The sequence below is a fragment of the Phycodurus eques genome, chromosome 6 (assembly GCF_024500275.1).
Source record: "Phycodurus eques isolate BA_2022a chromosome 6, UOR_Pequ_1.1, whole genome shotgun sequence".
In the NCBI taxonomy this organism is placed as follows: domain Eukaryota; kingdom Metazoa; phylum Chordata; class Actinopteri; order Syngnathiformes; family Syngnathidae; genus Phycodurus; species Phycodurus eques.
In genome coordinates this window covers 1,019,359-1,047,339 of record NC_084530.1, presented here as the reverse complement: position 1 = coordinate 1,047,339, position 27,981 = coordinate 1,019,359, and the positions used below count along the sequence as shown (strand labels likewise).

The 27,981-nt window shown below is 44.9% G+C and overlaps 1 protein-coding gene across 1 annotated transcript; it reads right to left on the bottom strand.

The window, feature by feature from the left end:
- Nucleotides 1-27,970, bottom strand: pold4 (DNA polymerase delta 4, accessory subunit). Its single transcript, XM_061678386.1, has 6 exons — nt 27,791-27,970; nt 22,984-23,096; nt 10,378-10,461; nt 8,659-8,770; nt 4,074-4,146; nt 1-4,000 (listed from the first exon to the last, which is right to left on the bottom strand). The coding sequence occupies exons 2-5, from the start codon at nt 23,081-23,083 to the stop codon at nt 4,122-4,124; spliced, it is 321 nt and encodes a 106-aa protein (XP_061534370.1). The 5' UTR covers nt 23,084-23,096; nt 27,791-27,970; the 3' UTR covers nt 1-4,000; nt 4,074-4,121.
- Between the last annotated feature and the right edge of the window lie 11 nt (nt 27,971-27,981).

Below are 27,981 nucleotides of genomic sequence, written 5' to 3'. Positions count from 1 at the left end.
GTTTGTCATATAAAATGAACAATAATAAGAATAATAAAAATGAAAAGAAATAGAAGTAGTTTAAAAGTAATAAGTCATAAAACAAGTCTTTACCTTTTGAGTGAGCTTTAAGGAGTGATCAAGTCCTACGGAGCCGTAATGCCAATTAATAATAAGATAATTTGGAACGTACGAATCTCTGGACAGCTGACTAGCTCTTTTTCCTGTCTACGCAAAGTCAATAGGGGTTCTATTAGTTACCTTATTACGATATTCTTTTAGTCTTTCCCAATTAAAGAGGAAGATTCAAAAATGAAGTCCTCCTGCCAGCCAGTCCCTGATCATTGCGATGGAAAAAGAACGTGTGTCTCCCTACCTCGAGAGAATAAGGAGCCCCGTTTGTCAGTGTGAGGGGTTCTTATAACCTCGGTTCCTGCCATGTTTTTCTATTATTCCTGACTTTGACATGAGTCGAAAGCACCTATTTCTCTATTACTCATTAAGTGTCCTGACTTTGACCTTAGTTGAAAGCACCTATTACTTTATTACTCATTCAATGTCCTGACTTTGACCTCCTTTTTGCTCACCCAAAATAGGTTCACAGTAAATACAATCGACTACAAGCATATTTCATATGTCTTGTAGGTTCTTCAATAAATTCATTCAATGACAAGCATATTTCATACGTCTTGAACACAACCAATACACTTTATCACATCACGTTAATCTCTAAGCATTCTGCAATACATGTGTATATGTTATTTGTCAGTTAATTGTATATACATTCTTGTGAATACAATTCTCTCATGCATTTCAACAGGTCCGTACAGGTCCGTGCTTACATTACATTAGCATTCGTGTGCTTCGTTGCCTGAGAGAGACAACCTTACACAGGTTACAGTCTTTGCATACAAGCTGTTCCAAAGCATTGCATAATAGTAATACAAAAGTAAGAATAATATATAACAGCCTTATTAGGCTTGATGTACTTTTTATCAATGATTTCCAAAAGAACATCTGAATTATAACATCACAGAGAACATCAAAATTATCTCAAGGATATAAAATCAAACAAATGATTATAAGCAGTTGACTTCAGTATGTGTTTGTTTACTATGACAAGGGGTTTAATAGTATTAAGATATTTAAGAAGACTTACGCTTGACCTGGCGACTCATACGTCATGATCTAAATTTGGTTTGTCGACCTCTGGTGGTTGAACAAGGAATTGAAACTGGGGCTAAGCTCAATCACATGAACCCAGCAACATAAGCCAATTACAACCTTTTGCACCATCGCTTATATGTGGCTTGGCTGCCCACTCGACACCGATGACGTTCGAAGCTTCGAACGTCACCGCTGTTTCGCTTCGAGCTTCATTCCTTCAAAATGTTTCGAAGCGCAGAATGTGTTGAAAAGCCATGAGCCAATGACAGCTTGACAGGTTTGACAGATTTGAGTGGTTTGGCGCCATACTAGCTATATAAGATGCATCATTGTGCTTCAAAATGGGGTTGTGAGGAGATAGAGAGTGAGAGTATTTTGGCAAGTGTGGTTCATTTTCGGCGGCACAGTGGCCGACTGGTTAGAGCGTCAGCCTCACAGTTCTGAGGACCCGGGTTCAATCTGTGTGGAGTTTGCATGTTCTCCCCGTGCCTGCGTGGGTTTTCTCCGGGCACTCCGGTTTCCTCCCATATCCCAAAAACATGCATTAATTGGAGACTCTAAATTGCCCGTAGGCGTGACTGTGAGTGCAAATGGTTGTTTGTTTGTATGTACCCTGCGATTGGGTGGCAACCAGTTCAGGGTGTACCCCGCCTCCTGCCCGATGACAGCTGACATAGGCTCCAGCACGCCCGCGACCCTAGTGAGGAGAAGCGGCTCAGAAAATGGATGGATGGATGGTTCATTTTCTTGCACCTGTGCTTCCGAGTCGATTGATCTCCTGGGAGAACTTCGACTTCCGTCTGGCATGGGTTGAATGAAGACTTCGAGACACTTACCGTTTGGGCTAATTCGATTTATTGAACAGGCCTTCGTGTCATAGCAGCTGCTTCGTGGTCAGAACGACGAAAAAGCCCCCGAAAACCCCCTGGATCTCAGTTTATCAAGGTTTAATTTTCTGGGTGTGGAATTAACCCCTCCTTGGGGCACCCGTGAGAGGGCCGTTCCTCATGACCATATTTGGACTTGCACTCCCCTGCGGGTGTCTCTTTTACTCTGTCAATTTCCCCCCTCCCTGGGGCCCTTGGTTGCGATAATGAAAACCAGTCCTCTCTGATGACCTGACCCCGGTTGTACATACCGGTCAGGTTTCGGTCAAGGATTAGCCGGAAACCCCACTATCCATATAACTGATTTAAAGATGTCCTGGGATTTAGACGTGCAAACAAAAGATTGTTGGACTCCCACCCTTTGACCCTCTCAACGGAGGTCTGGTTTCAGTACTATTGAAATATACTTCAGAAAGTCAACCATACAAACCATTATCTTTAAAGGTTTTCCTTAAAAACACCACACACACAAACAATGTTTCTGAATTCACACACTTTGATCATTTGCAAAGTAGAAAGGATCTCTAATCCTGTTTGGGACTTTTCGTACATTTTCTTAAATAAAGATCAAATCTTTAAATAATCCCATAACCAACATTTAACCACATTTAATATAATTAGCATTTTTTTCCTTTGGGTAAATCTGGAATGTGTTTAAGAGTATCGGGGAAAGCATCTGCATATTTTATTGGAATGACGATATAATCATTATTTGGTATGAATGAACAAATCATTTGAATCAACACTTATTGAAAAATATTATCCATATGATTGTTTAGGTTAAATGAACACAGCAAATAAATGCATTGCTGCTGAGAGGTCTGTTGGCTTTCATTTACACTTATTAGCTTAGGCCTACTCTAAAAGCAAAGCTTTAATGAGTGCCGTCTGCATTTAATGTCTCAATAAAAATGACCTGCAGCCCAGTTAATGCATAGCCCACATCTTAATGTCAAACTGTCCAGGACAATGATCCAAAACACACCAACAAGTCCACCTCTGAATGGCTGAAGAAAAAACAAAATGAAGACCGTGGAGTCTAACCATGGGCTCACCACCTGTGGGAGGAGTGGGCCATGTTCTGTGCCTCCATTGTTGAGGCAACTGACCGGAGCTGTGGCCGTAAGGAAGCAACTGCATGTCGTGGGCGGCAATGCCTAAACCCGTTGGTGGACACCAGCAGTAAGCGATGCTGTCAAGCTAAAGAAGGAGTCCTATCGGGCCTTTTTGGCAGGAGGCAGCTGATGGGTACTGGCTGGCCAAGCGGAATGCAGCTTTGGTGATCGCTGAGGCAAAAATTTGGGCGTAGGAGGAGTTCGGTGAGGCCATGGAAAACGACGTCGAGGCGTCTCAGGAGGGGAAAGCAGTGCACCGTTAACACTGTGTATAGTGGAGACGGTATGCTGCTGACCTCAACTCGGGATGTTGTGAGTAGGTGGGCCGAATACTTACCTCGAATACCTTCTCAAGTCCACCGACACGCCTTCCCATGAGGAAACAAGTTTGGACACTCTGAGGTGGGTTCTTCTATCTCTGGGATTGAGGTCACTGAGGTGGTTAAAAAGCTCCTTGGTGGCAGGTGGTTAGGATATTTGACTTTCTGAAGTGGCCCAGTGTCTTTCATCAGTCCTGGGAACACTTCGGGATCTCCCCGGAAGAGCTGGGCGAAGTGGCGGTGGGTAGGGAAGTCCGGTCTTCCCTGTTTTGGCTGCTGCCCCTGTGACCCCACCCTGGATAAGCCAAAGTAGATGGATGGATGTATTGTTGAGTAAAAACTCTTCTCACAGCATCAATGAAAACTCAAACTTAGCTCCTTTAATTGAGCCTATTGTGGCTAATATGCTTGCTCTATTCTACTGTAACAAACACACGGGAACATTTAGATTCTTCTTGTTATTTTATTCCCTGTATGGAAGAGAAGAGGTTGGGATTCTGTGTTCTGATTGGCAAAGCAGCAGTGTTGACACCTGGAGACACGGTCATGACAGTTACGATGTTGTGGCCAGTAGTGGATGTAACTATAATAATTTGCAAACATACAACTTGAGCGCTCCTTGATCCTCAAGTTTTCTTCTTCTTGAGTCATCATCACAAAGGATATTCGCTCCATAAACTGAAAAACAAATACAATAACTGCAATTGAGAGGTGTGACGTCATAAGTTTCTACAAAAATGTATCTCATTAACATAGAAAGGGCTTGAAATGCTGACAAAAAATGGAGAATAAATCAAATTTTAAAGACCCTGTTAAGTGAATTCAGAGATTTGTTTCGAAATACATTATACATGTTAGAAGATGAGTGCTGAAAATGTGCAAAGAGAACTACAGTATGTACTACTTAAAAGTATTAAAACGTTTTTTCACCATTTCACCGTTTTCTTGATTTTTTGGGCGTGGCTAAACCGTGGGCCCAGGCATGAGTTGCTCTTCCCCCACTATATAAAAATTTGAGCACAATTGCGATGTGCAGTTGGCAAGCTAGCGACACCTTCTTCTTTTCCTTTCGGCTTGTCCCGTTAGGGGTCGCCACAGCGCGTCATCCTTTTCCATGTAAGCCTATCTCCTTCATCCTCCTCTCGAACACCAACTGCCATCATGTCTTCCCTCACGACATCCATCAACCTTCTCTTTGGTCTTCTTCTAGCTCTCTTGCCTGGCAGCTCCATCCTCATCATCCTTCTACCAATATACTCACTATTTCTCCTCTGGACGTGTCCAAACCATTGAAGTCTGCTCTCTCTAACTTTGTCTCCAAAACATCGAACCTTGGCTGTCTCTCTGATGAGCTCATTTCTAATTTTATCCAACCTGGTCACTGCAAGAGCGAACCTCAACATCTTCATTTCCGCCACCTCCAGCTCTGCTTCCTGTTGTCTCTTCAGTGCCACTGTCTCTAATCCATACATCATGGCTGGGCTCACCACTGTTTTATAAACTTTGCCCTTCATCCTAGCAGAGACTCTTCTGTCACATAACACACCTGACACCTTCCTCCACCCGTTCCAACCTGCTTGGACCCGTTTCTTCACTTCCTGACCACACTCACCATTGCTCTGGACGGTTGACCCCAAGTATTTAAAGTCCTCCACCCTTGCTATCGCTTCTCCCTGTAGCCTCATTCTTCCCCCACCAGCCCTCTCATTCATGCACATGTATTCTGTTTTACTTCGGCTAATCTTCATTCCTCTTCTTTCCAGTGCATGCCTCCATCTTTCTAACTGTTCCTCCAGCTGCTCCCTGCTTTCACTGCAGATCACAATGTCATCTGCAAACATCATGGTCCACGGGGATTCCAGTCTAACCTCATCTGTCAGCCTATCCATCACCACTGCAAAAAGGAAGGGGCTCAGGGCTGATCCCTGATGCAGTCCCACGTCCACCTTAAATTCGTCTGTCACACCTACAGCACACCTCACCGCTGTTCTGCTGCCCTCGTACATGTCCTGTATTATTCTAACATACTTCTCTGCCACTCCAGACTTCCGCATGCAGTACCACAGTTCCTCTCTGGGTACTCTGTCATAGGCTTTCTCTAGATCTACGAAGACACAATGTAGCTCCTTCTGACCTTGTCTGTACTTTTCCATCAACATCCTCAAGGCAAATAATGCATCTATGGTACTCTTTCTAGGCATGAAACCATACTGTTGCTCGCAAATACTCACTTCTGTCCTGAGTCTAGCCTCCACTACTCTTTCCCATAACTTCATTGTGTGGCTCATCAACTTTATTCCTCGATAGTTGCCACAGCTCTGCACATCACCTTTGTTCTTAAAAATGGGCACCAATACACTTTTCCTCCATTCCTCAGGCATCTTCTCACGCACTAGAATTCTATTGAACAAGCTGGTCAAAAACTCCACAGCCACCTCTCCTAGATGCTTCCATACCTCCACAGGAATGTCATCAGGACCAATTGCCTTTCCATTTTTCATCCTCTTTAATGCCTTTCTAACTTCCCCCTTACTAATCATTGCCACTTCCTGGTCCACCACACTCTCCCTTCTCTATCATTTTCCTCATTCAACTCCTCGAAGTATTCTTTCCATCTAGCAAGCACACTGCTGGCACCAGTCAACATATTTCCATCTCTATCCTTAATCACCCTAACCTGCTGCACATCCTTCCCATCTTTATCCCTCTGTCTGGCTAGCCTGTATAGATCATTTTCTCCTTCTTTAGTGTCCAACCTGGCATACATGTCATCATGTGCCTCTTGTTTTGCCTTTGCCACCTCTACCTTTGCCCTGTGTCGCATCTCAATGTATTCCTTTCGCCTCTCCTCGGTCCTCTCAGTGTCCCACTTCTTCTGAGCTAACCTTTTTCCTTGTATGATTTCCTGTACTGTGAGGTTCCACCACCAAGTCTCCTTCTCTCCTTTCCTGCCAGAAGATACACCAAGTACTCTGCCTGCTTCTCTGATCACCTTGGCTGCAGTGGTCCAGTCTTCTGGAAGCTCCTCCCGTCCACCGAGAGCCTGTATCACCTCTTCCCGAAAAGCTGCACAACACTCGTCCTGTCTCAGCTTCCACCACATGGTTCTCTTCTCTGCCTTTTGTCTTCTTAATTTTCCTCCCCACCACCAGTTATTTTACACACCACCATCCTATGCTGTCTAGCCACACTCTCCCCTACCACTACCTTACAGTTGGTAACCTCCTTCAGATTACATCGTCTGCACAAGATGTAATCCACCTGCGTGGTTCTACCTCCGCTCTTGTAGGTCACCCTATGTTCGTGCCTCTTCTGGAAAAAAGTGTTCACGACAGCCATTTGCCTCGCCTGCATAGTCTGCAGGCGAGGCCTTGAGTGCAGAGAAAAACAATACCGAGGAGGGGTGAATTTTGTTTTTTAAAGTCCAATTTGACAGCCAGTGTGTGGACCGGAGCTTCGAGCTGGTGTGGCTGCTGTAGAGCAAGTCGCTGTTGGCCATGAGGGCACGCATGTCATGGAGAGAAGGTGAACCTCGCTCCAAAAAGGTGACCATTGCCCCATCCTTGCTTCTGAAAAACTGAGCCTTTCGGGAATGACGCTCACCTGTTTCCAATAACCTTGTTCACCTGTGGAATGTTCCAAACTGGTGTTTTTAAACATGCAAATTTGGCAGGGTTGTTCATAACACTCTTCTCTGTGGTGTGTCAAATCTCAAAGACATTCATTTTCATTTTACAAAAACATTCCAGCATTGTGGCTGATTAGTTCAGATTGTTTGTGTCACAGGTATTTTGCCACACTGTTTGTCTATAAGCGTTAGCCCTGTGTTTAATTTTAGATTTGTTCAGGTGATTTCGGGCAAAATGTAAGTACCTACGTTTAAACCTCAAATCCCTGAAAATGATTTGAAGTATGGAACATGGATAGATGTAGATCAAGGGTCACCATCCTTTTCATAACTTTTCATAAGAGCTACTTCTAGGATACTGATTGACGCAAAGGGCTACCAGATACACGATTCTGAAATAAAAAATGTAAATTATTTGGAGTAACTCATGTCCTCATTGTCATTCCATATATTGGTTTGGTCAAGCACACAATACTGACATTGTAGTAATAGACTGTTTTTTGTTGTTGTTGTTTTTTGTAATATTGTCAGTTCCAAATTTACACTGACTACCCATGTGGTCCTTGGGCACTAGAACACCACGTTGATGACCTCTGATGTAGATTTTTCATTTTCTGATCATAATAATATTCATACAATCCATCCATTTTCTATACCCCTTGTCCTGATTTAGGTCGCAGGTGAGCTGGAGTCAATCCCAGAAGACTGGGCAAAAAGCGAAGTGCAACCTCACAAGGCAACCTCATAGGGCAAACAAGCATTCACACTCAATTTCAAATCAATGACAATTTAAAGTTTTCATTTCACGTTTTTTTTTAGAATGTGATGGGAAGCCAGAGTACATGTAGAAAACCTGCAAACTCAAACACAGGAATACAGTAATGAAAATAATAATAATTATGCGTTACACTGTTTTCTCCAGGTACTCCGGGTTCCTCCCACATCCCAAAAACATGCATGGTAGGTTAACTGAAGACTCTAAATTGCCCGTAGGTGTGAATATGAATGGTTGTTTGTCTGTGTGTGCCCTGCAATTGCCTGGCGACCACTTCAGGGTGTACCCCGCCTCGCGCCCGAAGAAAGCTGGGATTGGCTCCAGCTCGCCCGCGACCCTAGTGAGGATAAGCGGTACAGAAAATGGATGGATGGATGGATGCATTAAACTTATGTAGTGGTTTTTTTAGGCACTCAAAGATGCCTGAGCCAAGATCCGAACCCCAAACCTCAGAAATGTGAGGCAGACGTGATAACAACCATGCAACTATTATTCAAACTTGTATTTTCTTCCACGAAACAATTTGTTCAACAGATCAAAAACCTTTGTTACAGGGTAGAGGTGACGAATGGGTACAAAAAAAATCTAGTTTTTTATATGCTGGTAAAAAAATATTCCTGTGATTGGCTGGCGACCAATCCAAGATATACCCCACCTCTTGCCCAAAGTCAGCCGAGAGACACCAGCACACCTGAGGTTCAGAGAATGGATGGATGGATAAAAAAAATATCTGTTCATGTTCAAAAGTGATTAGCAGAACTCACAAATGCACAAATGTGTGTTTCACCTCAACTTGTCCTCTTGATCAGTTTGTTTTAGCAGCAGCAAGTCTCGGATGTCCTCAGGTGGATTCAAACCATGAATCTTTGCCCTGTCCCATCTTTGAAGCCTGCTGATACCTTGGGCAGGAAAAATGTCATGAGTCATATAAATGGGAATAAAAACGAATCATTTGGAAAATAAATAAAGGCACTCCGGTTTTGTTGGGGCACATGATCATCTACTTTTTTTCTGGTGGGAAACATGGCAGACAAATATTTTTGTTTTGATGACAAACAAATTAGGCCGAATTTCACAGCAAATCAGGTTGCGACACATCATAAAATGTTTACATTCTGAGGGAAAGACAATGGTTTGCTAAATGAGTCTTTAGTTTCATCCCTCCCCAGGGGCAGTATCAGCTAATTCTTTTTGCCAGTGTTATGAGGTAGCTTGGATTTTTATCGGAGATGCTATCAGGTTTTATGAGATGTCTTTAAAAGTAGGTGTGCATGCGCATACTTTCATGTGTGGGCATACATCCATCTGTTTCTCCACATGCATATGCAAATAACCTTAAAAAATATAGGGGATCACACCCGTATCACAACAGATCATTTAAAAGTAGTAAACGCTTATTTTAATGCAGAACGAGCAGACCAAAACAGTCTTAAAATAAGTACGGTAAGATGTTTTCACTAGAAATAAGATGAATTCACGAGGTAAGATTTTGCAGTAAAACAAAAGTTAAAAAGAGGGAATTTACAGATTACATACATATTTGCTGTGCCCCTAAAATCAATTGAATGACAAGTCAGAATCTGATTCCAAAAGTTTCTGTATGTCTTCCTTCCTCTGGTGTCTTCCTGATACATTTCCTCACTGATGACATCAAATTTCCTACCAGCTTCTCTGTTGCCCAATGTCTCAGCCACTGCAATCACCTTTCTTTTGAATGCTGCTGAGTAACCTATTGTTTTTTGCCGGCATTTTTGATGTTACTTTACTGTTGCACAATTTTTCTTTCCCAGGTGATATTACTTCTAACATTTCATATCATGGCCACGGCCGTGAGCTAATCTTTGTGAAAGACATGAGACAGGCACTCACACACAGCGATATCCGCAAAGTGAATTCACTACAGAATGTAATCTACAAAGACCATACAGTATGTTTTAACTAGCGATGGTAGGTTATATTAAATCAGCGAAGGAGAAATAAAAACTGTTGCAAGTTCTTGTGTGGATGTTTTCTCTCCAAGCTACCCCAGCTCCGCTATGCAATAATTACATACAACTTTATTTTAGTCCTTTAGTAGTTTAAAGCAACCACCTCTTTTTTCTTTCTCTGTATTCCTCTCTTTCAACCAAGTTACTTAGACTCCGCACGAACATCTTCAATAAATGTCTGGGCGGGCAAGTATGGTTTTATTCTTATTATTTATTGTTTCGAGGCAGAAATGTTTTTGTTGACCAATTGTTGTGGTTGACTGAGCTGATTCATTTTCCCAACCCTACTTAGTAATTCGGGGAACGATTCCAAAGAATCGTTAACTTGAGAACCAGTTCTCAACAGGAACCGGTTTTTGATTTCCTTCCCTAGTTTTTTGTGATGGATTTACGCTACATGTTAGTACTTTTTCTTCCCTGCTAATCTGTGATTAATTCATGGAACTACACATTTATCTGCAACTGTTTTATACTTTTAAAAAGAAATATGCTACACTATGAATAAATGTAACCGTTACCTGTACTGGGCCCATATCTCCAGTCCAGGTCAAACTGTCTCAGTTTCTGTTGGTCTTCATGTCGGGGTGATGGAGTTTCTGTATCTGTTTCATATAAAGTATAGTATAATTCAGAGAGAATTCAATCACAACAAGATCATATTCATACATACTGTATATAGTAAACTCCGTTGCCACAACTTTATGAACATCTATACAATCCAATGATATGTATCAAAGAGCTATGTGAAATAAAAAAAAGCCCTATGGGGGGCAGAAGCCAGTGCAAACTGTAGGCCGGTCCCAAGCCCGGATAAATGCAGAGGTTGGCGTCAGGAAGGACATCCGGCTTAAAACTTTGCCAAACAAATATGAGCGTTCATCCAAAGAATTCCACACCAGATCGGTCGTGGCCTAGATAAACTACGCCAGCCCCCGGTACCGTTAACCTCCAGTGCGCCGGTGGAAATTCAGCTACTGTGGGTCGAAGACGAAGGAGAGGTGGAAAGTGGGTTCTTAAGCAGAAAGAGAAGAGGAAAGCACAGAGCCTAGAATTGAATGTGGGGACCTTGAATGTTGGGAAATCTCGGGAGTTGGTTCACATGATGATTAGGAGAAAGGTTGATGTATTGTGTGTCCAGGAGACCAGGTGGAAAGGCATTAAGGCTAGAAGTTTAGGGGCAGGGTTTAAGGGTTTAAATTATTTTACCATGGTGTAGATGGGAGGAGAAATTGACTAGGGCTTATATTAAAACAAGAGTTAGCCAAGAATGTCTTGGAGGTGAAAAGAGTATCAGATCGAGTGATGAGGCTGAAACTTGAAATTGAGGGTGTTATGTATAATGTGATTAGCGGCTATGCCCCACAGGTAGGATGTGACCGAGAGGTGAAAGGGAAATTCTGGAAGGAGGTAGACGAAGAAGTTCTGAGCATCCCAGACAGAGAGAGAGTCGTAATTAGTGCAGATTGTAATGGACATGTTGGTGAAGGAAACAGCGGTGATGAAGAAGTGATGGGTAAGTACGGTATCCAGGAAAGGAACTTGGAGGGACAGATGGTGGTAGACTTTGCAAAAAGGATGCAAATGGCTGGAGTGAACACTTTTTTTCTAGAAGAGGCAGGAACAGGCCTACAGCGGAGGTAGAAGCACGCAGGTGGATTACATCTGAAGGAGGTTAGTGACTGTAAAGTAGTGGTGGGGGAGAGTGTGGGTAGACAGCACAGGATTGTGGTGTGTAAAATGACTGTGGTTGTGGGGAGGAAGATTAAGAAGACAAAGGCAGAGCAGAGAACCATGTGGTGGAAGCTCAGAAAGGAAGAGTGTTGTGCGGCTTTTTGAGAAGAGCTGAGACAGGCTCTAGGTGGACAGGAGGATCTTCCAGAAGACTGGACCACAACAGCCAAGGTGATCAGAGAGACAGGCACTTGGTGTATCTTCTGGTAGAAAATAAGAGGAGACTTGGTGGTGGAACCTCAAAGTACAGGAAATCAAACAAGGAACGAGGTTAGCTAAAAAGAAGTGGGACACAGAGAAGACCGAGGAGAGGGGAAAGGAATACATTGAGATGTGACGTAGGGCAAAGGTAGAGGTGGCAAAGGCCAAACAAAAGGCATATTATGACATGTATGCCAGGTTGGACACTGAAGAAGGAGTAAAGGATCTATACAGGTTGGCTAGACAGAGGGCTAGAGATGAGAAGGATGTGCAGCAGGTTAGGGTGATTAAGGATCGAGATGGAAATGTTTTGACGGGTGCCAGTCGTGTGCTGGATAGATGGAAAGAATACTTTGAGGAGTTGATGAATAAGGAAAATGAGAGAGAAGGAAGAGTAGAGGAGCCAAGTGTGGAGGCTCGACTCAGGACAGAGTTTGCGAGCAACAGTATGGTTTCACGCCTAGAAAGAGTACCACAGATGCATTATTTGCCTTGAGGATGTTGATTGAAAAGTACAGAGAAGGTCAGGCAGAGCTGCATTGTGTCTTTGTGGATCTAGAGAAAGCATATGACAGACTACCCAGAGAGGAACTGTGGTACTGCATGGGGAGGTCTGGAGTGACAGAGAAGTATGTTAGAATAATACAGGACATGTATGAGGGCAGCAGAACAGTGGTGAGGTGTGCTGTAGGTGTGACAGACGAGTTTAAGGTGGAGGTGGGACTACATCAGGGATCAGCTCGGAGCCCTTTCCTGTTTGCAGTGGTGATGGCTAGGTTGACAGATGAGGTTAGACTGGAATCCCCGTGGACCATGATGTTTGCAGATGACATTGTGATCTGTAGCGAAAGCAGGGAGCAGGTGGAGGAACAATAAGAAAGATGGAGCCATGCACTGGAAAGGAGAGGAATGAAGATTAGCCGACGTAAGACAATGTATGTGCATGAATGAGAGGGGTGGAGAAAGAAGAGTGAGGCTGCAGGGAGAAGAGATAGCAAGGGTGGAGGACTTTAAATACTTGGGTCAACAGTCCAGAGCAATGGTGAGTGTGGTAAGGAAGTGAAGAAACAGGTCCAAGAAGGTTGGAACGGGTGGAGGAAGGTGTCAGCTGTGCTATGTGACAGATGAGTCTCTGTGAGGATGAAGGGCAAAGTTTATAAAACAGTGGTGAGCCCAGCCATGATGTACAGATTAGAGACAGTGGCACTGAAGAGACAACAGGACGCAGAGCTGGAGGTGGTGGAAATGAAGATGTTGAGGTTCGCTCTAGGAGTGACCAGGTTGGATAAATTAGAAATGAGCTCATCAGAGGGACAGCCAAGGTTAGACGTTTGGAGATAATGTTAGAGAGAGCAGACTTCGATGGTTTGGACATGTCCACAAGAGGAGAGTTCGTAAGTATACTATTGTCTGTAATTTTTTTTCACCATCTTTAATTCAACTTACATGCGCTCTCGCTCTCTCTTTCTCTCCTTTTCTCTCTGGTCTGTGCGCAGTCAGTGATTCCAGTAATTACCGCTCGTGCGATGCAGATTTGATTGGCTGAGAGGGTGGCGGAACTCGCATGTGTCATATGTCACACAGTGACTATACTGAGCATGAACTAGTTCAGTGCATACTTCATAATTAAAAATTTGGAACTAAGTGGTCCCAAAATGAACTAGTTCATCGTTCTTTTTTTTCCTCCAATAGTGTAAGTTGTTGACAGGCTAATTGTCACGAGTTGATTCAGACGGGACCCAAGAGCAGGCGGAGGCTAAGAGGTTGTGATGAAAAGTTTATTGAAAAAAGGGGAATGGAGATGGTCCTTGAGATATGCTGGCGGGTTGTTGAGGCAGGGAACGTGTGGCAGGCGGTGGCGAGGACAGGCGGCTGGCTTGGCGGCGTTGTGGAAGAAGTCAACTCGACGAGGGACATGAAGGGAGCACTGAGGAGAAGGAGAAACACAGAGGTCAGAAAAATCACAAGAAGTGGCGTGGCTTACTCGATGCTTGCGAGCCGTTGTACCGCAAGAGAGCGTTAATACTCCGGCGAGAGTTTCCGGGATCTGGCAGGCTTTTATGCAGGTGATGAGGGCTGATTGATGACTGGTGTGCGGCCGAGGTGGTGCTGATTACTGTGAAGAGAGAGAGAGGGCGAGAGGAGCACAAAGCAACCCCAGGCTCCAACAAAAAGGACTGCAGGGCACTGCTCATGACAGTACCACCATCTCAACGGACGCCCCCTGGCGTCCAACCAGGTTTCCCCACGTGAGCTGCATAAAAGTCACAAAGAAGGGAGTCATCCAATATCAGTTTACGGGAAATCCAGCAACGCTCCTCCGGACCATACCCTTCCCAGTCTACCAGGTACTGGTAACCCCTCCCCCTGGGCCTCACATCAAGGATGCGCAAAACCGTGAAGGCCGGATGGTTGTCGATGACACGGGGGGTTGGAGGGGGCACTGCCGGAGGGCTAAGAGCGCAGGTGGAGACAGACTTGAGTAGTGACACATGGAATGTAGGATGAATTTTTCGAGACTGCAGAAGTTTCAGTTGAACAGATGTGGGATTGATACATTTTGTAATAGGGAAAGGACCAATGAAGCGTGGAGTGAGTTTGCGGGATTCCGTCTGGTGCGGGAGGTCATGGGAAGAAAGCCAAATGGACTGACCCAACTTGTACTCAGGTATAGGAGAGCGATGAAGGTCTGCAAGCAGTTTGTTTCTTTCTGCGGTCAAGGCCGCCCGGACGTCTTTCCCCACGGCCTGGACCCTTTTGAGACGCTCCTTAACCGCGGGAACCGCCACCGGCTGCTCCATTACCCTAAATAATTGAGGTTGGAAACCGTAGCAAGCCATGAACGGGGACATACCGGGAGCAGAGCTGGTGAGGGAGTTGTGGGTGTACTCAATCCACGGGAGGAATGAGCTCCAGGAGGAGGGGTTGCGTGCGGCAACACAGCGGAGGGCCCATTCCAGGATTCGCCCGCTCGGTCTGGCCGTTGGTCTGCAGATGATATCTCAAGGACAAGCTGGCTGCTGCGCCCACCGCTTTACAGAATTCCTTACAGACCAGGGATGAGAACTGAGGACCTCGGTCGGAGACATTGTCGATGCGGATACCGTGGAGTCTAAAGACATACTGGACAAGGAGCTTTGCAGTTTTGAAGACAGATGGTAGTTTGGGGAGGGGTACGTCATGGACATATTTGGAAAAGCGATCGACAATAGTGAGAATGACAGTTACCTTCAGAGGGGGGTAGGCCGGAAACAAAGTCCAGAGTAATGTGGGACCAAGGGCGGCTTGGGATAGGCAAGGGAAGCTGCAGACCAGCTGGGGGGAGGTGTGAAGACTTCACTCGGGCACAGACAGAACAGGCTTGGACGAACTCCCGGGTGTCTTTAACAAGGCTGGGCCGCCAGAAGTGCTGCCGGATTAACTGAATGGTGCGGGTGATGCCGGGATGAGTTTGGATTTGTTGGCACACTGAAGGATGTCAGAGCGTGCAGAATCGGGTACGAACAGACCGTTCGGAGGCCTGGTCTTGCGATCCGGCTGAGTCTTTTGAGCCTCCTTAACCACCTGATCAATCTTCCAAGTGGCCGCCCCAATGACGCACAAGGAAGGAAGGATGGATTCCGGTTCTTCAGGGCTGGCGGGGGATGAGTAAATCCGAGACAGGGCATCAGGTTTGCTGTTTCGAGATCCAGGACGGAAGGAGAGACTGAAATTGAATCTGCTCAAGAAGAGGGCCCAGCGAGCTTGTCGGGGGTTAAGGCGTTTGGCGGAACGGAAGTAAGCAAGATTTTTTTGATAAGTCCAGATAATAAATGGTAATTCAATTCCAGCCAGTGCCTCCACTCTTCCAATGCCCAAATGATGGCCAACAGCTCTCGGTTGCCAACGTCATAGTTTTGTTCAGCGGGAGATAGTCGACGGGAAAATAAAGCACAGGGATGAAGTTTTTGGGATGAGGGGTACCACTGAGAGAGAACGGCCCCTGCCCCAGTGTCCGAGGCGTCAACCTCCACCACGAACTGGAGGGAGGGGTCGGGATGTCGGAGGATGGGAGTAGTGGTGAAAAGGGTCTCGAGTTGGTCGAAGGCTTGGGATGCTACCGGGGTCCATTGAAACAAAGAGCTGGTGGTGTGAGGTTAGTGAAAGGGATTGCGACTTTACTGTAATTGGGGATGAAGTGACGGTTGATGGAAAAAAAAATTATATTATTGCATAAAAACACATTGTTGCTGTAACTGCATTGAGATGATAGCACCCTTGTTCACTCGAAGCAGGAGCAGTTGAGAAGAGTGCTACAATGCACATTCCGCAAGGCAATAAAACCCCCAGGCATCGACCACATCCTTAAAAGGTCATGGAATGTGATACCACCTACACAAGCCTTAATAAAAAGAGCTGCGCAAGGACAGGGACCTCAGAGGAGTTGGGAGAGATAAGCACGGTGTTTGTTCTTGTAGCTGCTCTCACTTACTTACAAGTTACTTAACTTAGGTTTCTTGATTTCTTACTTCTGTCTCTTTCCTTGGTGCAAATGTGTTGGTTAAAATAACCCTGACAACGGTAGAAGTTGGCGAATACAAGGAAACATAGTTCTTTGCTGTTGGTGGGAGCGGGCCAGAGCACGACTGCTTGGATCTTGGCAGGGTCGGGCTGTAGTTGTCCTTTGGAGATGATGTAACCTAGTAAGTGTACGGAGGAGAGGTGGAATTCATCCTTTTCGGGTTTGACATACAGGCGGTTTTCAGGGAGGCGCTGGAGGACTTGGCGTACATGACTGCAATGTTCTTCAAGGGAGCGTGAGAAAATGAGAATGTCGTCCAAATAAACAAAAACAAACCGGTTGAACATATTGCGGAGGACGTCCATTGATGAAGGTTTGGAAGACAGCGGGGGCGTTGGGTTAATCCGAACGGCATGACTTGGTATTCAAAGTGTCCGAGAGGGGTATAGAAAGCAGTTTTCCATTCATCCCCCTCTCGGATACCGATAAGGTGGTAGGCATTTCGTAGGTCCAATTTGGTGAATATCTGGTTGTTACAGAGGGGTTCAAATGAGGGGTCAATGAGGGGAAGTGGAGATTTATTTTTCACGGTGATGTCATTGAGTCCACGGTAGTCGATACAGGGGCGGAGAGTGGTCCCTTACTGGAGACGAGGAAGGCCGAATGAGTCCGGAAGCCAGAGAGTCATGGATATAGACCTCAATTGCCTTTTTCTCAGGTCTGGAAAGCTTGAAGAGACGGCTGGAGGGAAGAGGGCCCCCCGGCAGCAGATTAATTGCACAGTCATATGGGCGGTGGGGTACAGAAATGGCCAGGGACGGTCATACGGGAGGAAGAGCTAGGGGAAATGGTGGTTTGGCTCACCACGGCGCTCTCAGACCATGGCGAGCCTGGCCTTTTGGTCGCAGGGGGCAAGTGGCAATGAAATTACCTGATTGACCACAATAAATGCACAGCCACTGGATGACACGAAGCTGAGGTTCCTGGGCTCTAGTCGAGTGTGACCAATTTGTATGGGTTCTCAGGTCCAGTGTGTGTGTGTGTGTGGGGGGGGCAATCGGAGGTGCAGAAGGCGGGTGAGATTCTGACAGCGCGGTGCTCATGGTGGGAGTGATCTTGCGCACTCGGACCCCCCTCTCTCGTGCTCTCTCTCGCAGTCTGTTATCCAGACGAATGGTAAGTGCTATGAGAACCTCGAGAAACAGGAGGGCCCGTCCCGGGCAGCGAGCTCGTCTTTAAATTGTTCCAAAAGTCAGTTTAGAATAATCCCCCTAAGCGCAGCATCACCCCACCCGCATTCACCCGCAAGTATCCTGAATTCAACGGAATAGGCAGCTACTGAACTAACGCCCTGAGTGAGCGTGCAGATTTATGAGAACAGTTTCGCAGCATCACCTCTAAGTGTCGTCAAAGCACCAAAAGCTGCAGAAACGTGCGTACACCAGCCATGCAGCTGGTGTGAGGGACTGCACATTTCCACGGTCATGTCACTCTTAATAAATCTGAACTTTACCATGAAAAAGAATGGATGCCACATTTTCGTGCGTACGCACCTTTTGTACATGAGGCCCCAGGAGAGGTCCACGGTGATGTGCACTCCTAGGAACTCCCTGCAGGACCCTCTCCACCGCAGCACCGTTGATGTTCAGGGAGCATGCTGGGAGTGCGCTCTCCTGAAGTCCAACAACAATCTCCTTGGTTTTTTCCACGTTCAGGGAGAGATTGTTGTCTATGCACCACCCGGCCAGGCGGCTCCACCTCACTCCTGTAGTCTGTCTTGTCCCCGTTGCTGATGAGACCCACCACAGTTGTGTCGCCTGCACACTTGATGAAGAAGTTGGAGCTGTATGTTGGTGTGCAGTCATAGGTCAGCAGGGTGAAGAGGAGGGCTCAACACACAACCTTCAGGGGGCCCCATGCTCAGAGTGATGGTACTGGATGTGTTGCTTCCGACCCGTACTGCCTGCGGTCTCCCTGTCATGTGTTGATCCTATCGAGAGACATTTTCACGCTGTCCCGGGTCAGTGTCAGCACTTGGTCAACAGGAGGGGGTGAAGTCTTGTGTGCAAGGGCGCTGTTGTGTGCCTCAAAGCTAGCAAATAAGTCATTCAGCTCATTTAGCAGGGAGGTGGAGCTGTTTCAGTTCTGTGGTGAGGGTTTATAGTCAGTAATGGTCTGAATACCTCACCACAGACTCCTGGTGTCACTGCTGTCACTGAACCGGTGGTGATCTTCCTGGACTACTCCCTCTTGACCTCCCTGATGCCACAGGGCATATTGGCCCTAGCTGTCCTCAGGTTCTCCTCATCCCCAGACCTAAAAGGCTTCTGATTGGCATGGACAGTGATGGACTTAGTGGTGGTGACATCATCCATGCACTTGCTGATGTAGGCAGTAACAGTCTCTGTGTACTCCTGAAGGTCTGTGATGGAGTTGTAGGTGGCAGACTGTTTGAACATGGCCCAGTCTTTGGTGGCAAAACAGTCATTAAGTGCTTCAAGGGACCCTTCTGGCCACATTCGTACCTTTTTCCTAACTGGTTGGGAGACTTTAACCAGTGGTCTGTAAGCTGGCATTAGCATAACAGTGAGATCGTCTGATGCGCCAGGTGGGGGAGGGAAATGGCCTTGTAGGCCACTTTCAGGGGGGTAAAAACATTGTCCAGAGTGTTATTTCCCTGTGTTGAAAAGTCAATGTTTGAGTACAGTTTAGAAAACACAGCCTTGGGGTCAGCATTGTTAAAGTCCCCAGCTTCGATGAGGAAAGCATCTGGGTGGGCCGTCAGCTGTTCACTGATATGATATAGCTCATTTAGTGCCTCACTCCTGTTATTGCTGGAGTTTGGAGGCATATAGACTTCCACAAGCAGTATGGCAGTGAATTCCCTCGGTAAATAAAACGGCCAGCACTTCAGAGCCATAAACTCCAGAACAGTACAGTGTTGACTGACCAAGATAGCGTCCCTGCACCAGGCGTCATTGATGTAAACGCACAGTCTGCCGGCGCGAGTCTTCCCTCCGGCAAGAGTTCTGTCCGCTCGGTAGCATGCTAGCCAGTCAAGCTGAATGGTGCTGTCTGGAACGCTGCTGTTAAGCCATGTTTCCACAAATACAAAAACACAGCACTCTCCCACGGTAGAGTAGAGCAGTTGAACGTAATTCAGCTTGTTGTCCAGAGAGCGTACGTTGGCTAACACGATGGAGGGAATACCCGGCTTGTGTGGTTTAGCCGCTAGCCAAGCTCGGATACCTCCGCGCTTGCCCCATTTCTGCTTCCTCCTTCGCCGTTCGTGGCACCTCCACTCTGGGCGCGACGCAGGAGTGGGGGTCGCAGCTGTTGTAGGCACCCGGAGCAACCCGCAGTTCTGTAGCACCTCAGTGAGAATAGAGTTTAACTCCGTGAAAGTAGTTCTGCAGATGTCGAGCAGAAGCTTGCGACTGTATCTGCGTCTTGGAACATGTAGACATGACGAAGACGGACTAAAACACTCTGATTTATTAGACGGAAAATATGAAAACACTGTTTGTTTGGGACAAAGAGCATCTTGGAGAAAAAAAAAAGAAACTAGCATGTTATGTATAGGCATATTCCAGATTGTTGAATAACAAATGTGATGGGGCTCGGATTGTGTGTGACACCTGACCTGACCTTTTTCCACAGCACTGTAGATAGTGTTTGTTTATCTTGCAGGACTCTACACCGAACACTGGGCCTGTGTCATCAAGCAGTGCTTCAGCATCACTAGACTCCACTAAGGAAGAAGTTAAATGTAAAATTAAGACGCGTAAACATAGTTGATGACGTTCTTACTGTCTTCATGGAACCAAAAGTACTGAATGCTGATTTAAAAACGGAGTTCACAAATGAGAAAGCTGTGGACAGTAATGGTCGATCAAGAGATAATTCATGACCTGTTCATGACCAAGGTAAAGCAAAACATCCATGACAATACTGTTCCTACTCTATATGCAAATACTGTACAACAAATTGAAAATATTCATGGCTTCTACTGTCCTAGACACAGCTTATCTGCCAAGTTCTATAACCAGTGTGTGCACATAGTAACAATCAGCTCAAAGTTCCAAACCAAGCTTCTACAGATTTAATCAGAAAAAGTAATTACAATTGCGGTACACCACAGGTGTTTAACTCAAGGCCCGGGACAAGATCTAGCCTGCCACATCATTTTATGTGGCCCGCGAAAACAAATCATGTATCTCGACTTCAATGTTTCTTACTAAAATACCAAAATTGCAAATTGCCTTTATAATGTTGAGGTATAGAAAGCATTTTTTTGTGTTGCTAATGCCCCTTTTTTTTAAAATAAACTGAATCATATATATATATTTTTTTTTACTGACTTCTGATTTCAAAACTACTAATATGAGGAGATTATACATTAATGGGTATTCACAATCATAATGGCCCTCTGAGGGAAACCACAAATACAGTGTGGCCCGCAACAAATACATAGTTTGACACCCCTGCAGTACGCCATGATGGACTGTGAATACAGTCTTATCAAATGTTCAGTTCAGGAGTTCTAATGTAGTGACGTCTCAAATTAGAGGACGGTTGTCATCTTGTGCCTCAAGCGCAGGTATCGATCCAATGCTTGATAAGCATCAGCTGGAAGATGCATCTGTGACTCCACCATCATAATATTGCATATGTTGTAGATGTCTGTGTCACATGGCACGGCTGGGCGAAATCCGCAGTCACTCCAACACAACTGTACATCAGCTCTGTCCACTGGTGATATCCAGTCATAAAGTTAAGTAGGGTTCTGGGAACAGGTACATGATTTGGGGATGGCCAGTTGGTACCCTGGCATTCTTCGATAGTCTGATGACGTGTGCATCCCACACACGGATGGTCTCATCTAATTCATCCTGGGGGGGATGATAGGCTACATTATAGATAGTAAGAGAACACCTTATTATTCATGTTGTGTGGGTCATTTTGGTTATGTCTTGAGCTAATTCATTTAAAGATTGCTGTTTTTTTTTTTTTTATTAACTAAATGAAAAAAGAATCACATGAAATAAAATGTCCAAGAGCAGAGAATTGGATGTACGGCTTTTGACGTGTCAGCACCATGAACAGCTCCGGACCTGACGTGAAAAAGGACAAGTGTTGTGCTCAAAATACATTGCCGGGGTCACTGCACCCTTTATTTGGGGAACGCGAGAGGTCAAAATCACTGAATTGATTGCAAGTGCATCTGAGGTCTACTTTCAATACATACATATACATACAAATGTGACTACTTCGTTAATGTAACTGTTGTTGTTGTGGATCCTTGAGAAATAGGCCTACACCGTAAGCATTTTCATTATATGTTATGATTGCTATTTTGTAGGAGATCACAGCTTTGTTGGTTTCTTTCTAATACTGATGGGCGTCCCAATCGGGTGCAGTGTATTTTTGACACATTAACAGTAGGGAGACCTATGTGGCTTATGCCTCTATGCAAAAAAAAAAAAAAAAAGAATAAAAAAAGACATTTTTGCTTCATTATGAATTATTATTGTGAGGCACTGCGGGGATGGCAACAATTACGAGATTTTACAGTCTTCTCATTGGAGAATGTTAAAAATAATTTGCCGCACAATAATTTAAGAGGAAAATGGAACATTAAATTACACATCTTTCCTGAATTATGCCCAGAAAGCAGAACTGAATGAGATTTCTTTCCAAAAACGTCCCGTTGAACAAACCACGGTCCTTCAGGTCAGTAAAGAGAGATATGTAGAATTCAATTGATTCCCTTCTGAGGAAGCCCCACCAACGCTCGATGCGCTGATTAGCTGTGCTTTGCGCCTTCGATGTAACTGTCAACACTGGTGCCGTCGTGAATGTTGCAAAGGAGATATCGCTGAAAGTCTCTGGCTTTAACATTCTCCGTGTCCCGGTCGCCTCTGGCAATCCTTGGACTCCCACTTAATCTGTGGAATGCCTCCATGTAGTAGCCTCCAACGATTTTTGGGTCACTGCTGGTGGTGAACGCATTCCTCCAGATTATTTTCCGGGAAAACCCGTCAATGCGGTCGTTAATACATATACCAAATGGTTTCAGTTTGTCATAGGAGTCGAAATGCCAAATGTAACTGGGACCTTTTGCGAAATAGCTTCGGCGATGGAGGCGTCTTCTTCTTCTGAGTTCAACACCTCTTGGGTCAAATTCTTTTCAAATTAAGCGCACCGGTTTTCTTGACGTGAAATCCATCCTCCTTGCAATTTTGTGTCCATCCACCTGTACCCGCAGAGATGGCTAGATGTTTGTAAACGTTCATGGATAAAATTAACGACACAAGCCAAAGTGGTGTATTCCTTGAGCTGGACCAGACTACAAGACTTCAAAATTCCTTTTAAATGTCTCTCCAAGTAAAGCAGCAATGTCCTTATAATAAAGTCCCAAGTGAAAATATAACTGAACTAAGTCCTGCACTGTCATTGTCACACAGAAATGCAAACCAAAATGTATAATGTATTATACATGCACACATGAAATGGACTATACTTTCTCATTAGGATGAGAAAGTTTCTCATTCGAACAAGGTTTCTCATTGTAATGAGAAAGTTTCTCGTTTGAATGAGAAACTTTCCCATTGTCATGAGATTTCTCATGTCTCTCAGCGACGTTGAACCTGGTGGGGAAAAAACAAACACAAAGGAAAAGTATACAAACTTTGTGGTGGAGGAGGTGGCCTCTCATCCCGCTTTGCTACATTTGTTGCTTTCTTCACCACCTTGAATGAAGAAGTTATAAGTCCATTCTTCGTAGCCATGTTGACGGGTGATCTATAACACACAGACGCATAAAACTACTTTAATCCAAAACAAGAAATGGTTGTATTTTTGCCATTATTGTCCATAAACCCCCAATTTCAAAATATGCAGTCAATGGATTGGACAGACTAATCTCCCCATAAAATAATGCATATCAGCGGAAATCTCCAATGTCGAAATTCGGTCAATTCCATATTTTTTCACAAATCTATACAATTGGTCAGTTTCCACATGGTCTGTTATTTTTACAAATTATTGACCATCTAAAGCTTGCTTTCTTTGACGATACAATTACTCAGCGAACAAACATGGCGTTTTTTATTTCTTTTATTTTCCTCACAAGTGATGGTTTTGGATCAATGTACAAAAACGTTGTCAATTAACGCCATATAATACATTGAATTTATGAAAAGTTAAAACAATATCTGAGACGGGACTTGAGTCGACTCCAGTCACTGCTATGATGACTTGTGAGTTGACTGTGTAACATTAGCGGAGCGGAGAGGGGTAACTGTTGCCAACAATGCCTCTCTTTTTATAAATAAGTTTAAGTAATCCTTTGCTATATTGCGATTCACTTATTGCAGATTCAGTGCATTGCCATTTTTTTATTGGTCAGTTAGTGCAGTTACTCACCTGCAGATCTCTGATAAAGTAAGCTTCATTGGCAATATGATTTTAATCTGGCAGCAATGACTCACATCAGTTCAATTGGGCTCTTATTCTCATCAGAAAAAGAAACCTTGCTGAGTAATCACATCTCCTAATTTTGGCAAGTCACCAAATTACTTGAGAAGACAAAGAACATGACTGAAAAGTCGCTGTTTAAAACACAGGCCACGGTCAAGTGTTTTATGAAATAAATTCACAAATATCCACCTGAGCCCAACGAATAGCTAATGCCACAGTGAAGCTCATAACAATAATGACAGAAACAAAAACAAAAAAGAGAGCAACATTTAGATTGATTTTCTACAACTACAGTACAGTAGTTAAAAACATGACAATAATGAATTCTGGTTTCCCACAATGCTTTTCGCTTGACTAAATTGGCAGGACTGTCATTGTGAGGAATGGGTGCCAACGCTTAAGCCAGGAAATCGCCTGAACACAACCATGTCCGCATAGGCTGATGGTCACGTCATTGATGTGGAGCACCCACCTTTAAAGGGTGTCTGCCTGTGTGGAGTGTATGGATGGTGACCTCAAGCGGACAAATGAAATTACCTCTTCTTCTTTTCCTTTGGACTTGTCCCGTTAGGGGTCGCCACAGCGCGTCATCCTTTTCCATGTAAGCCTATGTCCTTCATCCTCCTCTCGAACACCAACTGCCATCATGTCTTCCCTCACGACATCCATCAACCTTCTCTTTGGTCTTCCTCGAGCTCTCTTGCCTGGCAGCTCCATCCTCATTATCCTTCTACCAATATACTCACTATTTCTCCTCTGGACGTGTCCAAACCATTGACGTCTGCTCTCTCGAACTTTGTCTCCAAAACATCGAACCTTGGCTGTCCCTCTGATGAGCTCATTTCTAATTTTATCCAAACTGCTCACTCCGAGAGCGAACCTCAACATCTTCATTTCCGCCACCTCCAGCTCTGCTTCCTGTTGTCTCTTCAGTGCCACTGTCTCTAATCCATACATCATGGCTGGCCTCACTACTGTTTTATAAACTTTGACCTTCATCCTAGCAGAGACTCTTCTGTCACATAACACACCTGACACCTTCCTCCACCCGTTCCAACCTGCTCGGACCCGTTTCTTCACTTCCTGACCACACTCACCATTGCTCTGGACGGTTGACCCCAAGTATTTAAAGTCCTCTACCCTTGCTATCTCTTCTCCCTGTAGCCTCATTCTTCCCCCACCACCCCTCTCATTCATGCACATATATTCTGTTTTACTTTGGCTAATCTTCATTCCTCTTCTTTGCAGTGCATGCCTCCATCTTTCTAACTGTTCCTCCAGCTGCTCCCTTCTTTCACTGCAGATCACAATGTCATCTGCAAACATCATGGTCCACGGGGATTCCAGTCTAACCTCATCTGTCAGCCTATCCATCACCACTGCAAAAAGGAAGGGGCTCAGGCCTGATCCCTGATGCAGTCCCACCTCCACCTTAAATTCGTCTGTCACACCTACAGCACACCTCACCGCTGTTCTGCTGCCCTCGTACATGTCATGTATTATTCTAACATACTTCTCTGCCACTCCAGACTTCCGCATGCAGTACCACAGTTCCTCTCTGGGTACTCTGTCATAGGCTTTCTCTAGATCTACGAAGACACAATGTAGCTCCTTCTGACCTTGTCTGTACTTTTCCATCAACATCCTCAAGGCAAATAATGCATCTATGGTACTCTTTCTAGGCATGAAACCATACTGTTGCTCGTAAATCATCACATCTGTCCTGAGTCTAGCCTCCACTACTCTTTCCCATAACTTCATTGTGTGGCTCATCAACTTTATTCCTCTATAGTTCCCACAGCTCTGCACATCACCCTTGTTTTTAAAAATGGGCACCAGCACACTTTTCCTCCACTCCTCAGGCATCTTCTCACGTGCTAGAATTCTATTGAACAAGCTGGTCAAAAACTCCACAGCCACCTCTCCTAGATGCTTCCATACCTCCACAGAAATGTCATCAGGACCAACTGCCTTTCCATTTTCCATTCTCTTTAATGCCTTTCTAACTTCCCCCTTACTAATCATTGCCACTTCCTGGTCCACCACACTTGCCTCTTCTACTCTCCCTTCTCCTTCATTTTCCTCATTCATCAACTCCTCGAAGTATTCCTTCCATCTAGCAAGCACACTGCTGGCACCAGTCAACATATTTCCATCTCTATCCCTCTGTCTGACCAGCCTGTATAGATCCTTTTCTCCTTCTTTAGTTTCCAACCTGCCATACATGTCATCATATGCCTCTTGTTTGGCCTTTGCCACCTCTACCTTTGCCCTGTGTCGCATCTCAATGTATTCCTTTCGCCTCACCTCGGTCCGCTCAGTGTCCCACTTCTTCTTAGCTAACCTTTTTCCTTGTATGATTTCCTGTACTGTGAGGTTCCACCACCAAGTCTCCTTCTCTCCTTTCCTGCCAGAAGATACACCAAGTACTCTCCTGCCTGCTTCTCTGATCACCTTGGCTGCAGTGGTCCAGTCTTCTGGAAGCTCCTCCCGTCCACCGAGAGCCTGTATCACCTCTTCCCGAAAAGCTGCACAACACTCGTCCTGTCTCAGCTTCCACCACATGGTTCTCTTCTCTGCCTTTGTCTTCCTAATTTTCCTCCCCACCACCAGAGTCATCTTACACACCACCATCCTATGCTGTCTTGCCACACTCTCCCCTACCACTAATTTTTAGTGGCTTAGCTTAATTTCAAATTTCAGCCTCATCATTCGATCTGATACTCTTTTCACCTCCAAGACATTCTTAGCCAACTCTTCTTTTAAAATAACCCTGACTCCATTTCTCTTCCCATCTACACCATGGTAAAATAATTTAAACCCTGCCCCTAAACTTCTAGCCTTACTGCCTTTCCACCTGGTCTCCTGGACACACAATTTATCAACCTTTCTCCTAATCATCATGTCAACCAACTCCCGAGATTTTCCTGTCATAGTCCCAACATTCAAAGTCCACACATTCAGTTCTAGGCTCTGTGTTTTCCTCTTCTCTTTCTGCCGAAGAACCCGCTTTCCACCTCTTCTTCTTCTTTTGACTTCGACCCACAATAGCTGAATTTCCAACGCCGCCGGTGGCGGACGTTGTTAACCCGGGCCACGACCGATCCGGTATGGAATTCTTTGGATGAACGCTCATATTCGTTTGGCAAGGTTTTAAGCCGGATACCCTTCCTGAAGCAACCCTCTGCATTTATCCGGGCTTGGGACCGGCCAACAGTTTGCACTGACTTGTGCCCCCATAGGGCTGCATTTACCTGCACCTGAAATTACCTGCACCTCTTTAAATAATCACGTTTTGGCATCGAACTGTATATATGAAACTTAGAAATTTGTGTAATGATGTCACAAATAACTGGTCACTACTTTGCAGAGTTCATTTATTGTGGGGGTTTTCTAGAACGTAACCCCTGAAATAAACGACAGGTTTAAAAAACCTTTTCATTGGCGATCCCACTTTCCTTTAAAAAAAAATAAAAATTATGAAATAAAATAAATGCGTCATTCATCTGTTTCAAGTAATTATGCTAAATTTTATTTAATTACATTTTGATTGATACAACCGCCCACGGGCATCCTCTATTGGGGTTTTTCGGTAAACGATGTATCCGCACGCCATGTTGGGAAGAAGTCGAAATGGCTCTAGCCACACAACCAACTATTTTGACAAACATCACCCAAAATCAACTTATGAAGGGCCATCTGCGATATTCGAGGCAGCTGCCACGACACACAATGGCAAGTGTCGTAGGACCTGGCTCCTCCTAGGCAGCTGCCTTTCAAGTGACATAGGATTGGATTCTTACGCGCCAACGCGCCGTAGCAACCCAGCTCACAGACATGCCAACATGGTGGCCATGTTAGGGAGGTACATGAAAGGCAATTAATGCATGAGTCATTGTCATTCAGTCGAAACTTGCTCAATTCTCAACCGATTTTCACGAGGTTTACTTTTTTTGTCAATGCCAAAACGTCTACAAGCAGTACAGAAAATATTTTTACACGTGAAAGGTTATTACCTTGTTGTGATTGTACAGCGTTGTATACAACTGTATGCAGTTCAATTTGCTGGCATTCGTGTTTTTTTTTTTTTTCGTCCACACACCTGGAATGCGCGGACGAGTTTGACCTCCCTAGCTTAGCGTCGCCGTTGGCATGCACCGCAAAACGGGTGTGTCTTTGGCTACCTATTTAGATCTGTGTTTATATA